This window comes from Lonchura striata, chromosome 3 (assembly GCF_050655825.1).
Source record: "Lonchura striata isolate lonStrDom1 chromosome 3, ASM5065582v1, whole genome shotgun sequence".
NCBI lineage: Eukaryota > Metazoa > Chordata > Aves > Passeriformes > Estrildidae > Lonchura > Lonchura striata.
In genome coordinates this window covers 34,133,057-34,145,822 of record NC_140705.1, presented here as the reverse complement: position 1 = coordinate 34,145,822, position 12,766 = coordinate 34,133,057, and the positions used below count along the sequence as shown (strand labels likewise).

Sequence of the window (12,766 nt, the reverse complement as noted above, 5' to 3'; positions counted from 1 at the left end):
TCAAGGGGCTGAAAAAGTCCATACCTTTTGGAGAAAAGTAGTAAGACAGGACTGATGCAGGTTTTTTCTCTGTCATATGCCTTCAGTCTGTACTGCTATGGGCAGCTTGTAATTTTTTTTTTCACTGTCACCTGCTTTGCTGTGTTACAATTTAGAAAATGTATGATGTATACAAGCTCTGGAGCCTGTTTCAGATGCAGATGGGGCAATGTCTGTGTGATCTGGCCCCTGCCCACAGGTGTATCAGGACTGTTACAGCAAGTTACGTAACTCACTACGTTGCAAATTGTGGAATAGCAGCCCCTGGTTCCCTGCTTCCCTAATCCCACATGAGGTCGATGAGGGAATGTGCTGAGACCTGAAATCAGTTTTCTGAGTAAACCCAAGATGTGGGCAGGAGTTTTATGTGGAAGTTCCTGGAACCTGTGGGGTTGTTTCAACCAGCTCTTCTGGCTGAGTGGCACCTGGATGAGTCTCTTTGTAGCACACAGTGTCCGTTGTCATTTGTCAAAGAAAGAAGGCAGAGCCATGGACTCTAGTTGAAGATTGTGGGCAGGCTTGAGTGTAGTGTGGATACTGTATTCACTTCTGGCAGCATCCAGAGCACTGCAACTTGCTGGGGCTTGCATCAGAAAAATTATAATTTTAAGTAGATATCTATCCCAGTTGTATTTTTAATTTTTTTATCATTATAATGTATTTATGTTTTAATATTTGTATTAAAAGATTTTCCCAGTATCTGAATCTTTGTGTCATTAGAGTTATGTACCTTTTATTTCTCCAAACCTTATCCTTTTTTTTCTGAAACCTCATTCCCTGAGGTCATATTTTCAAATGCCAGGCTTACAGCTGCTGTCTTTCAGGTTAACTTTATCACTTTCCTGTTCTAAAGGCTATTTCACATTGGATACTGTACAGTTCTGTAAGTGGTCCAAATGTACTTCTCTCTTCTTTGTAGATGTTATTTTTAACTCTAATGACTATTGGAGCATGACATTCACTAACAGGGATTGATGAGCAGCTTTGATGGACTTGGGCATGTGAAAGAAGACTACAGAGGCTGCCAACACTGGATAAAGACTGTCACGAGACAGTGTTTATTGGAGGAGATTCTTGAAATAAAACTAAATGCTGGTTTTATAATGGTTTGCTCCTGTAGCTGAAGCTAGACTGTTCAGACCCCTTGACATAAGCATTTCCCATTTACAGGGGTTATGAAGATCATGTTTTTCTGTATTTTAATCAGGTCCCTACACTCTTATGCTAAATTGGGCATTTGAGTAGCTATAAAAATATATGAGGCTTTCATTATTGTTTTATGTGTAGCAAAGTGGAGTTGGCATGTTAGCATCTGTCTTCTACAAAATAAATTTTATAATCAGCAGTCACTTACAAAACCAAATGCTAAGCATGAAATAATGCATAATATTTATAAACTTTTATGTCTTTTCAGGATTAACATCTTACCCTCATTGTCATTTATATGACAGAATTTACCTTTTTTATGAACTACATGTTGCTCATGTATAGCTCCACACTTTGAGGTTTTAGCGGTACCTACTGTTCTCTTAATGCTCCTGTCCTATTTTTGGTTTTGATTTAGTCTTTATATTGCTTCTTCCAAATTTTTCTGTTTAAATATGATTTGAGTCTGCCACATATAGAAAATGTAAAGCCCAGGTTTCTTTAACACTGATGAATTCAGACTGACACTAGCAGCTGCTATTTCAGCTGCTATCAACTATTTTATATATTGAAAAACATACCTGTGTATTGCAGAGTAATAAAATTCTTCCCTGTACAAAGGGAAAGGTGAAGAAAAAGCAAAGCTGTCAACAGCTATATTTCTTAAATCAGCCCATCTCTTGTATTTATTAGGCCTCGATGGTCTTGCAGTGCAAAGGAACCTGCTATGGTAAGATGTAATGAAAACTTTGAGGACTTTTTATATGAAGAAATGAGACCACATTGAACAGTCACAATTGGAAATGTGGTGAAAAAAGAGCAGAATTTTCTTTGGGGAGGATACAGGTACTTTTAGTTCCTAGTAGAAAGTCTGTATTGTATTGCTTTTTATGATTTTAAAAATAGGAGGGAATTTCAACAGTGACCAGGAAAGTAATTTACCCTCTTTCTTGCCAAGTGCAGAAGTTTGGAAGATTCTAGGCTCACAAATAAACTTTGTCTTGCCTCTGAGATTTTTTTTTTCTGTTATTATTATTAAGCTTGTTGGTTTAGGCTGCCTGGGGAAGTGAAGTCACCTCTACTGTAACTCTGTGTACAGTTCATAATTCAAATAACAGTCTTGAATATGTAGGGTTGTAGGGTTGTGAGAAAAGTCTGAACTTCTTTTCATTAAACATGTTTGGCATTTTCTGAGACATGTTAAGATTGCCTCCTGTTGTTATAAGAAGAGGAAAGAAAGGATTATTCTGTTACAATGACACATTTTCTTAAACTGTTCTTTAATAGAAAATAGACAAATACAATGCTGGTAGATCATTGCTTCCTTGAAACATAATAAACAAATGCTTCATTTAATTCCGTTGACTTTGTTCTCATAGATGAGAATTTTAATAAAACAGACCCAAATCATGTGCTGTAGAATGACCTCCACATAACTGGTAAAATTTGCTACAGTGTAGTGAGCTCAGTGACCCAAAATAGATCCACCCTTTGTTGAGTGGATCTTGATGTCTTCATGTGGGCTCCCCCCCTTACTCTTCAGTCTTTCAGCTGGTGTGATGAGAAGAAAGGAGGCATAGTTACGTCTTTGTCTAATTATTCCTCTTATTCCTGTAGTTTCATACATTTTCTGGCTAGCTGAAGTGGGTGTCACTAGCAATGCTTGCTTTGGCTGGGCTGGTATCAGCCAGTGCTGAGCTGAGGGCTCACTGGGCCAAACTGGTTCTAGATGAGCATTTCTGCATATGTGTTCAGGCAAGTTCTATCATACGTGTTTAGGCAAGACAATCTGTACTGCACCCTGTTCAAAATGAACACATTAATTAGAAGACTGATCTGAGGCTGCAAACTTCAGAACAGTTTTAACTTGCAGTTCTGGTGATTGGCCTTCTTGCCTTACAAGAAAAGATAATATGTATAAGCGGGATACCAATTAAAATAGAAAGGACCACACTGTGCTGTAAAACCTACAGTTGCTATTCCGGTGAGCTTGCCAACCTGGACTGCTCTGAAAGTGTGTGCAAGAGAACTTAATCCTGCTTCCCCATGAGTTGCTTTTCTTCTTAGAAATGTGAGTATGTGCATGCTGAAAAACAAGCACCATGTTCTTCCCCATATTTTCCCTGTGTCTTGCTTCTTTCTCCATGTTGTTATATGTATTACTTGTCCATCTGCTTTAGTGGCCCCATGCTGAAGTGCTTTGTCAGACAGATTCACATCCTGCAGTCCATCTCTTTGTCGTCCAGCAGAGTAGGGTGTGCATCACTGGCATGACAGTGCTTATTTTTATCATTAACATTATACCGAAATGGATAATTCAGTCATATTTCCAGATTTAAATCCATGTAGAACTGAATCCAGTTTAAATCATGTAGCTTACCTCCTGCTTTATTCTTCTTGTAGCTGTGCTATGACAACCCCAAAATAACTATGTCTGCTAGGTAGCCAGTAGCCAGATTGCTGGCTACCTTTTCAGCTTCTCAGCCCTATTCCAATTAAAATAAACTTATGCAGTTGGTACTTTCCCTGGCTATAGCATGACCTCATAGAAAAGAAAAAAATACACATGTAGTGCTACCTTTTGATGGCTATCTGCAGGTAGAATTGCCAGTGAATTCAGTCCCAGTAGTACTGGCTGCATATTCTTGTGGCTGACACCTTCGCAAGTCAGGGTGCCTCTTACCAACCTGGTGTACCTACTTGCAGAGAGTACCTTCCGGAAGAAAAGTGTTTTAGTTAAAGAAATTAAGGATAATGAAAAGAGATCCAGATAAAAGAATTAAAAAAAATAATCTCTTTTACTCTGTTCCTTTGAATTTAAGAGCATATTCTTGGTCAGGCCAGTATATCCATAAATGCCTTACTAAACTACAGAAATAATGAAGGAAAAGGGAGAAAGAGAGGAATGAAATGCTTTTGATATAATTATTTACATTTCAGCTTCTGTTTTCCATTGTGGCTTGAATCTGATCCTGCTTGAACAGGTTTCTGAAATACTCTCTGAATACATATTCAAAGGTCTTTACAATTGTTCTGACAAAATTCCTTCTGGACCAGCCACCCTGTCTTTATTTCCCTCTGCTGGGGAATTTATTCCATGGTGACCTCTCTCCCTAACTTGCAAGGAAGAGGTCATTTAGGCACACTGGGCTGGGCTCTGACTCTCTAGAAAATCAATAAAAAATCTTGCTTCATTTAACACAAATCTGTTAGGTTGGTGTTAATTGGAGAATGGAGACAAGGAGAGGAGTGATCCCACAAGATCGCTTTCTTCCAGCACTCTGTGCCTGCTTTCAATACTCATCTGTCACAGCTGTCTCTTGAGGCTAGCACTTTTGATAAGATATATTGTATGATTTAACAGTTTGCAGGCTGTTTTACAAAATGATGTACGGTACAATACATCAGAAAAGAAGCATCATGTATTTTTCTTTGCTGTTTTATGGATTTCATTGTTAAGGAACATCTTTTTTCAGGTAGCTCGGTCACAAATAGATATGCTTGGGTGCAGTAAATACCAGGACTTTCCCAAAGTGTGGTAAAATTAACCCTCCTGTCCCTGAAGGCCCGCTGCCTCCACTGGGATGGAGAAATTAATTTGCTGTCAGATGTTACTTATTTTGAAACAACTGAGATAACATTAATATCCAGCCTGGTCTGTTAGTTCTGTGCATGGGAAGTGGACACAAAAGGAGAATAAATTAGAAATGCCAGGATGAGAGAATTTCTAGTTCTAGGGGAAAATGTGTAAAATTAAATACTTTGGTTAGTCGCAGTTTGGTTTACATTGCTTTTTGTCCTAAATAATAAAGAATTTAGGTTGCATACTTTTGACAGCGAAGAGGGAAAGAAGACACTTAAATACAAAATTCAATATAAAAATATAAATTGCATGATAATTAATATACAAATATATAATCTAGTATGTTTGAAACATTTAAACATATGAGATTACATATAATGTTTGGACTAATTTTGCTGTCTTGGTTAACACTGCAGGAGATTATTTGCTTGACTTGATACATATGCAGTCATATCTGATAAGGATTTTCCTGATTTATTACTTTTATTTAGACCTATAAGACCCACTTGTATGAATGAGGTCACATTCTTATAGACTTGAATTTCAGTTATTTTTTCAATAATTTTCTCTAAGTTTAGCTTTAATGTTTTTGAAATAGGCAACAGAAAATGCTTCAGAATAATTGTAGAAGATGATGCCTTATACTTAATAATGCAAAATGTAATTACAAGAGGGTATCTTTGGCATGGGTATCTTCATTGATGTTTCCTTTGTGGATTTTGAGAGATTGCATTTAAGTGCATTCATGGGTTTTGAGAGATGGCATTTTCTGCTATCTCACATGAAAGAAATAGATAAGAAATGGAATTAAATGAACTCTAGACAGAAAATGGTAATTTAATAAAATAGGGAGACTGTTTTCCAAACACATAACTAAATGCTCCTGAATTATTTTATGTAATGGTAATATCTGGTTTGTTTCAGGTTTTGTTTATAGCTTAAAGCTTTGGCCTATTCTTATTTGTAAATGTTAGGACTCTGGGGCAATAATGATTACTGTCATAAGAGGAACTCATTTTGTGGTCAGGGACAACTAATGAACACACTTGAACAGATCAAGTGCTGAGTGAGTTGGTTTCAGAAAGGACTTTTACAGGTTCTCTCTGCTCAGTAAATCTTTGCTAAGTTACTTGTTCTCTGACTTCTAAATGCAGATGATTAATTTATTTATTCATACAAAATTAAGCTCTCATAATTGAACTTAATTTATGTATGCTAGGAACACATTTGTGTAGATTTAATGTATGATTTGATTTTACTTACTTTATTTATATTACATTGATTTATAATTAGTAGTTAACTCTTTATATAAAAAGTTGGTTTTTTTTTTTTTGTTTTTTTTTTTTATTTGCAGAGGTCTTTTTATTTCTATCCATGACCGGGGTCACATTGCTACAATGCTTAAATCCTGGCCAGAAAGTGTCATCAAGGTAAGTACAGTTTTAGTTGCATAACAAAGCTGATGCTGTTTTGTACCCAAGATTAATTAGTTAAGATATTTTTTATAAGTTTAGATTTTGGTGATTTCTTAATTCATTTTTTCAGCAGAAAGAATGCTGTTACAGCCAAAGATTGAGGCATTTAAACACTTGGTTTTTTAACTATAGATGTCCTTTACTGATTAATTGGTCAATTACATTGAATATTATGTAAAAAAAAAAAAACCTGAATGCTTTTTCTGCATTTCAGGAAATCAAAGAATGGGTGAGGTAGGAAGGCACTCATCTAGGCCATCCTCATGCTCAAATGAGGTCAGCCAGGACAGGTTACTCAGTTACTATGTCCAGCCTCTGAGTTTTGAGTATCACATGATCTCTTGGCAACCCCATTCTAGAGTTTGAGTTAATAGTTCTCCACTTACAGTGCTTCATGATCTCTCTTAAAAAAAAATCTTACATTTCCAACTAAAATGACTTGCTACTGAGTATGACAAGAAAACTATTGTGTTGTCAGCTGTTTGCCATACTGAGCACTTCTTTATTATGAAAAGTCTTTCTTATTAGCATAGACACTTTTTTGGGTTTACTAAATTACTATATTTCTGTCAATGAGAGCACATGCTTCCTGATATATATAAGTATGATAGAGGGTGTTATTTACTCAAGAGAGGAAGACATACATCTTTGAAGGTTAGAATCAGGTGGTTGTAGACAGCCCTGTGAAAGGCCAGTAGGAGTGACTGGCTCTAGTTCTGCTGAAAACAGACATGACAAAACCCAGGAGTTATGGTTCTTTTTTTGTGGATAACTTCCTTTCTCTTCCTATTCTGTTTTCATACTGTTGACAGAAAAATGTGAGAGGGAAAAATGCCAGTTCTGTTGTAATGTAATACTAAATACCTCTCTTGTGTATTCTTAAAAGTTTTACATGAAAGTCCCATTTACAGTGAAGCAAAGGTCTAAAATAGTGTAACAAAACCACAGTAAAATATAATAAAATAATTTTTCTGCTTTTGTTGTACTATTGATTTGTTTGCACCTACTACAGTTTATACATGTAAAATAAAAAATGATGGTAAGAAAATAATGGAATACTTGGTACATACAAGCAAGGAAGTGATTTTTACAATGCCTTAATTTCTTCCTCCAGGCTATTGTGGTGACTGATGGTGAACGTATTCTTGGGCTTGGAGACCTTGGCTGTTATGGAATGGGCATTCCTGTTGGTAAACTGGCACTTTATACAGCATGTGGTGGAGTAAAACCTCATGAGTGTCTACCAGTGATGTTGGATGTGGGAACAGATAATGAGGTAAATCCTTTTCTGCAGTGTAGTGAGGGGTTTTTCTTACAATATCAGCTTTGATTCTATGCAAACTAAAAGGTTGTAAGGAAAATGTCTTATCCTAATATACAGTGTAGATATACTCATCCTAATGTGCAGTGCAGACTGTTTTGTAAGGTTTAAGTAATTATGGTCACTGTTGCCTCTAAAAATGTGCTGCATACACTGTACATGTTAAAATGTGGTACAGGAAATTTGGTCTCAAGAAGAGGAGGATGATAGAGTTAAAAATATAATTTGAAGCAGCGTTCTTTCTCCACTTCTGTCACAGAATTTTTCTACAGTGATTTCCGATGTGAATTTTGAATTCAGATTCAGAATAATTATGCCCCTCTTTTTGGTGAATTGCTTGAGGCTGTAGTCTGATGTGTGCTGGCAAGGTGTGTTTATATAATTCAGTTATATGTTCCCTTTAGTTATAAAAAGCACTGTAAATTTTCTAGAAGTGAGGCTCTAGTGCTTCAAGTAGGTGGACCTCCTTAACTTGGCTTCCCTTTTGTGTGAAATTCTGAGATTTAAACTTGTTGAAAATTGGCTCTCTTCTTTCCAGTACTCTTGGGATTACTGGTTAATTACTTGGCCTTGATCTTCACTTTTTTTTTTTTTTTGTCCAAAAGAATGAAAGAACATTTAAATACTTGAAGGCTCTGGATGATGTTAAATTAAAAATAAAATCACCTGCAATGTATTTGCACTTTTGTAGAAGTAGAGAGGTTGTATTATGAATGATACAAGTGTTAAACTTTATGCATGATAAATGGATCAGAGATTTATGTGCATTGTAGCTAAACAAAGCATTCCTGGACTAGTAAATTTAGCTGGAGCTCCTGGATTGTTGGGTTGGGTGTGTTCATCTTCAGCTTTATACACACACCCTCACCCCTGCCCCAGTGGGGTCATTTAGGCAATGGCTGATGAAAGCATTACTGAACAAGAAATGCCTACTCCCCTCTCTGTCTCTGTCCCATCAGAGCCCCCTTCTAAAAGCAAACAGGCTTTCTTGTGAGATGTATCTGAACACTGTAGGAAGTAGCCACATCAATTAGCATATAAGTCTCAATATCTATAAAACATTTGTATTCTTGGTTTGAACAGTTATTTTGGTTTTGAGCAGTTGTGGCAGTTTTGTAATCTATTAATGAATGTTTCTAAGCAGTTAATTGCATCAGCTACTTCTGATACTTCATTAGGCTTTTCATTTTGCTTTTATGCTTCTGTTTCATTCTAATTTTAATTTTTTGTAGTATATTATTTGCTTGAAAGATATCAAACACCTATATATACACACAGCATCAGCAAAACAGGCTTATCCATGGTAGCAGCTCAGCTTCTATATCACTGTTCTTGTGATTAAGCATTGAGTTCAATGTCTATGAAGGAGTAGCCAACAAAGTATTACAATGTGCATAAAATTTGTGTGACCTGAAGTTTGTTGATGCTCTGAAATACCTTCTGATCAGGAGGATGCCTTTTGTTTTTTGTTTATTTTTTTTTTTTTTCACTTTGGGATATGACTTCTTATTAGGCTTCTTATTAGGAGGGAATGTGACCTCTGCATTCAGCTCTTGGGGTGTGAACAGGTGTGACTTTGTTGCTGTACCCCTTAACTGATTACATGACATGGGCCTGATGATAGTATTCATTAATGGAAGCTTGGATACAGTTCTCAGGCTTCTTTAGTCAAAGTCAGGGATCCTGGGGCACCATCTCTCTTAGTTTCTTCCTTCAACACTCTTCCTCTCACCCAGTGGCACATCTCTGCTCCCTCCTTAACACTTACGTTCATGTAACCAATTGATGAGTCACTACAGAGAACTGAAATGTCTAAAAAGCATCCACATTTTGCTGGCTAAGCTGATTATATTAGGCCAAGCTGGCATGGAATTGTATTGAAATTCCTTATCTTTAAAACTAAACCTCTTGAAAAAATAAGTGTATTTTTAGGCTGTATTTTCTTAGTCTAGTCAGGATTTTCCATAGTAAGACACAATAGAAATCACTCTGACAACTTGTGCGTATATAAATAATAATTATGCTGAACGTGTTTTTTTAAATGTGCAGATGTTTTCCATTTAGATTAGTTCCTTCTCCCATTCTGTGGGGGCCTCCCTGCTTCAAAGGAAGTTTTAAAAATATACTTTTGGCAACTATAATGTGGAGGTGAACAACCTGCAAATTCTCCAGAAAGATTAATTCTACTCAAAAGCATATTGCAAAAACCACCAACTTCACAATCTCTCATCCTATATTGTTTTGTTGTGTACAGAACTCAAACCACTAACTTTGAGGAGCAACTTATTCCATTTGAGGTGGTTTTTAAAGTCCTTGATACTGTTAGTTTTAGCAGAGGTATTTTTAGCTGGGATATTTATTTGTTACTCATAAAATCTAGGAGAGAAGAGAGAAGCAAGCAGAGCATTTTTACACAATTGCCTAGATAATAAGCAAGAGAAATGAAAACTGCTTATTTATGTTTAAAAACTTGACCTAGTAGAAAGTCCCGTGTGACCAAGCCAGTAAATGGTTCCATGTAGTCAGTGTAGGACTGAGTGTCCAAAAGAAACGGTGTTGACTGCTGCCAAAAATAACAGGCCTGTTTTGTAAGGTATTGACAGGGCGAGTAATTACTGAGGAAAATTATTATTCACAGCATTTAAAATATTATTTGGAGTACTGCTAGAATTTCACTAAATGTTATGCCTTACCAGTAGTCGTGTATATTTTAGATGTGAGGATGAGGTGGGATTTCAATACAATGAAGACATACTTAGGCATTAGTCTGAGTGCTGATATGAAAGTGTTGTTGGAAGTCCTGAGGTGGTATGATCTCTGGATCCTGAATATTCATCTAAATTTGCAGAGTTATATGTTAAATCGACTTGCAATGTTTAAAGAAATAAACTATAGAAGAAAAATGAATAATTGTCAAGATACACACAGCTGGAATGTAGTGGAGATCTAGCTGAAACACATATTCAGCATGGGATGGCTTAAAAATGATGGAAACAATCAAGCTGGATCAAAGGGAAGCATTTAAACATCAAAATTAGAGTGATGATTGTTTTCTGCTTAAAAGATGTGAATAAACTCTCATGAAATAAACAATGTTGAGACAAGCCTTGTTGGTTTGTCAGTCTGTCAAAATCAGTCTGGCTTACAGGGATGTGAAAACTGACAGTTTAATAAAACCAACAAACAGCAAAGCCTAGTAATAGAAACCAAGGTCAAAAACTATCTTTATAGGCAGTAATAAAAGGAAAAGACACTAAAGAAAAGTAACTTCATTCTTACTATTCATAATTATTTTCATTAAGTTTTCTGTTTTTCCTGATGCTTTTCCTTTATGATGGTACCTAAGGAAGTATTGGATTGTCCCTATTGGCAAGAAGTCCTATTTCCCATTTTATTAACAGCAAATGAATATGCTGAAAAAGCTTTAAAAGTTTATCAAGATCCTTAAATCAGAATATCCAAATAATGCTCTGTCAGTTATGAAAAAAAAAAAAAAAAAAAAAGTGCTTAAAGCTTTCTTTGTACCATGCTGAGCTGGGTGTGGAGGAAGTACTAGTTTTTTCTTAGGTGTATCTGGGATGAATTGAAAAAACTCAGGAAGATTGGATTAAAGGTAGGGCTCTTATTGAAAATGCAATGATCCTGGTCCAATGAGAGTTTACAGAATTTTGGTTGACTTATTTTTTTATCTTTGAAAGACATTTGAATTTTTACTGTTTCTTTTAAGAAACAAAACTAATGAAAAGCAAAGCAGGCCTCCTGTGTTCCTGAAGAAAATGCAATTTAAAATACATTTTTCTGTGAGGAATAATAAAATACTTGTGGGTTTAAGGTATCTGAGGGGATTTTTTTCAGCTCTGCAATGTTTAATATCTTTATCAGTGACTTGGAGGCAATATTTTATTGTTCAAGGGTCACAAAAGAGACGTGGTCTAGTTAAAGTACTGTTATTCAGACAGAAGAGTAATGCAAGACTGATGTCTTGTGTTATATAGAAGTCAAACCAATGGTGAAAGGGTTTATTTTGACCATAAAGATTTTAATCTAATACTGGATGCTTAGCAGAGAAATGAGACCTGTGTTTATTTGATACCTTTGAAAAGAAGCTTTGACAAGTTCATGGCTGCCAGACCAATTCTAAACTAATCACATGTGTAAATTCAATACTGGCAATAGCCTGTTGTGGGAGATTTGGAAAGACTGTGTGTTAGCTTTAAATTTAAACTATTTACCATAAATTTCAGTTTAGGTAGAAAGCATTCAGCTCTTTCAAACAGTACCTTTACACAATGTGGAAGAGCCAGGACAGTTCATATTGAAAGGACTTTTTACACAGGCAGTTTCTAGCAGAAGACATTGTGGTGCTCTGAGTGCAGTGCCATGTGGATTGCCCAGGGATCAGAGGTCATTCCAGCTGCAGCTCCAATGGCTGCAAGGAAGCTGGGCACACATTCTCTTGCCCTGTGTAGACATAGCTAAAATAGCTGATTGTCCCATATATATGCCCTTAATGTGCAGATGAATCATGATGGCCACTTTGCTTTTAAAAATGTGTATCTGAACTGTTGGTCTCTTCTCCAAAGTAATAAGGGATAGGATGAGAGAAAATGGCCTCAAGCTCCAACAGGTGGGTTTTACATGGGTATTAGGAAGAATTTATTCACAGAAGGGGTTGTTAAACATTGGAACAGACTGCCCAGGGAAGTGGTAGAGTCCCCATTGCTGGAGGTATTTAAAAGCTATGTAGCTGTCGTGCTTAGAGACATAGTTTAGTGCTGGACTTGGCAATACTGGATCAACAGTTGGACTTAATGATCTTAAAGGTATTTTCCAACCTAAGTAATTCTATGATTTAAGCACTGAAAAGTGCACAACAGGGAGAAATATGCAGGGCAGCTGCTAGGGCAGCTACTCTTTCCTGTGTGGTGGTTCAGGGACTTGTGGGTTGCTATTTCAAGCTGTTTCCTGCATGCTTGCTTTGGAATATTTTTTTCTCTTAACTTACTAAAATACTGAAGTACAGGAATGTGATGGTTCTCACAGTTGCCCTGAATTGGTCAATGAGTATGCCTGGGCTAGTAGTTCCAACTCCTCTGGAGGAATGACAGACATCTGTGCTGGAATATGCAGTCCAGGAAAGCTGAGGTGCAAATTCAAGCTCAGCTTTTCAGCTTATCCTAGTTAGCTTTCTGTATTTCCCCA

General features: G+C 36.4%; 1 protein-coding gene across 1 annotated transcript in view; it reads left to right on the top strand.

Moving 5' to 3' along the window:
- The window catches only part of ME1 (malic enzyme 1), a 152,878-nt gene that overhangs the window by 57,570 nt on the left and 82,542 nt on the right, over positions 1-12,766 (top strand). Inside the window, exons 4-5 of the mRNA XM_021546100.4 lie at positions 6,123-6,198; positions 7,358-7,519. Coding sequence (XP_021401775.3) covers positions 6,123-6,198; positions 7,358-7,519 — 238 coding nt within the window. The remainder of the gene's footprint in view (positions 1-6,122; positions 6,199-7,357; positions 7,520-12,766) is intronic.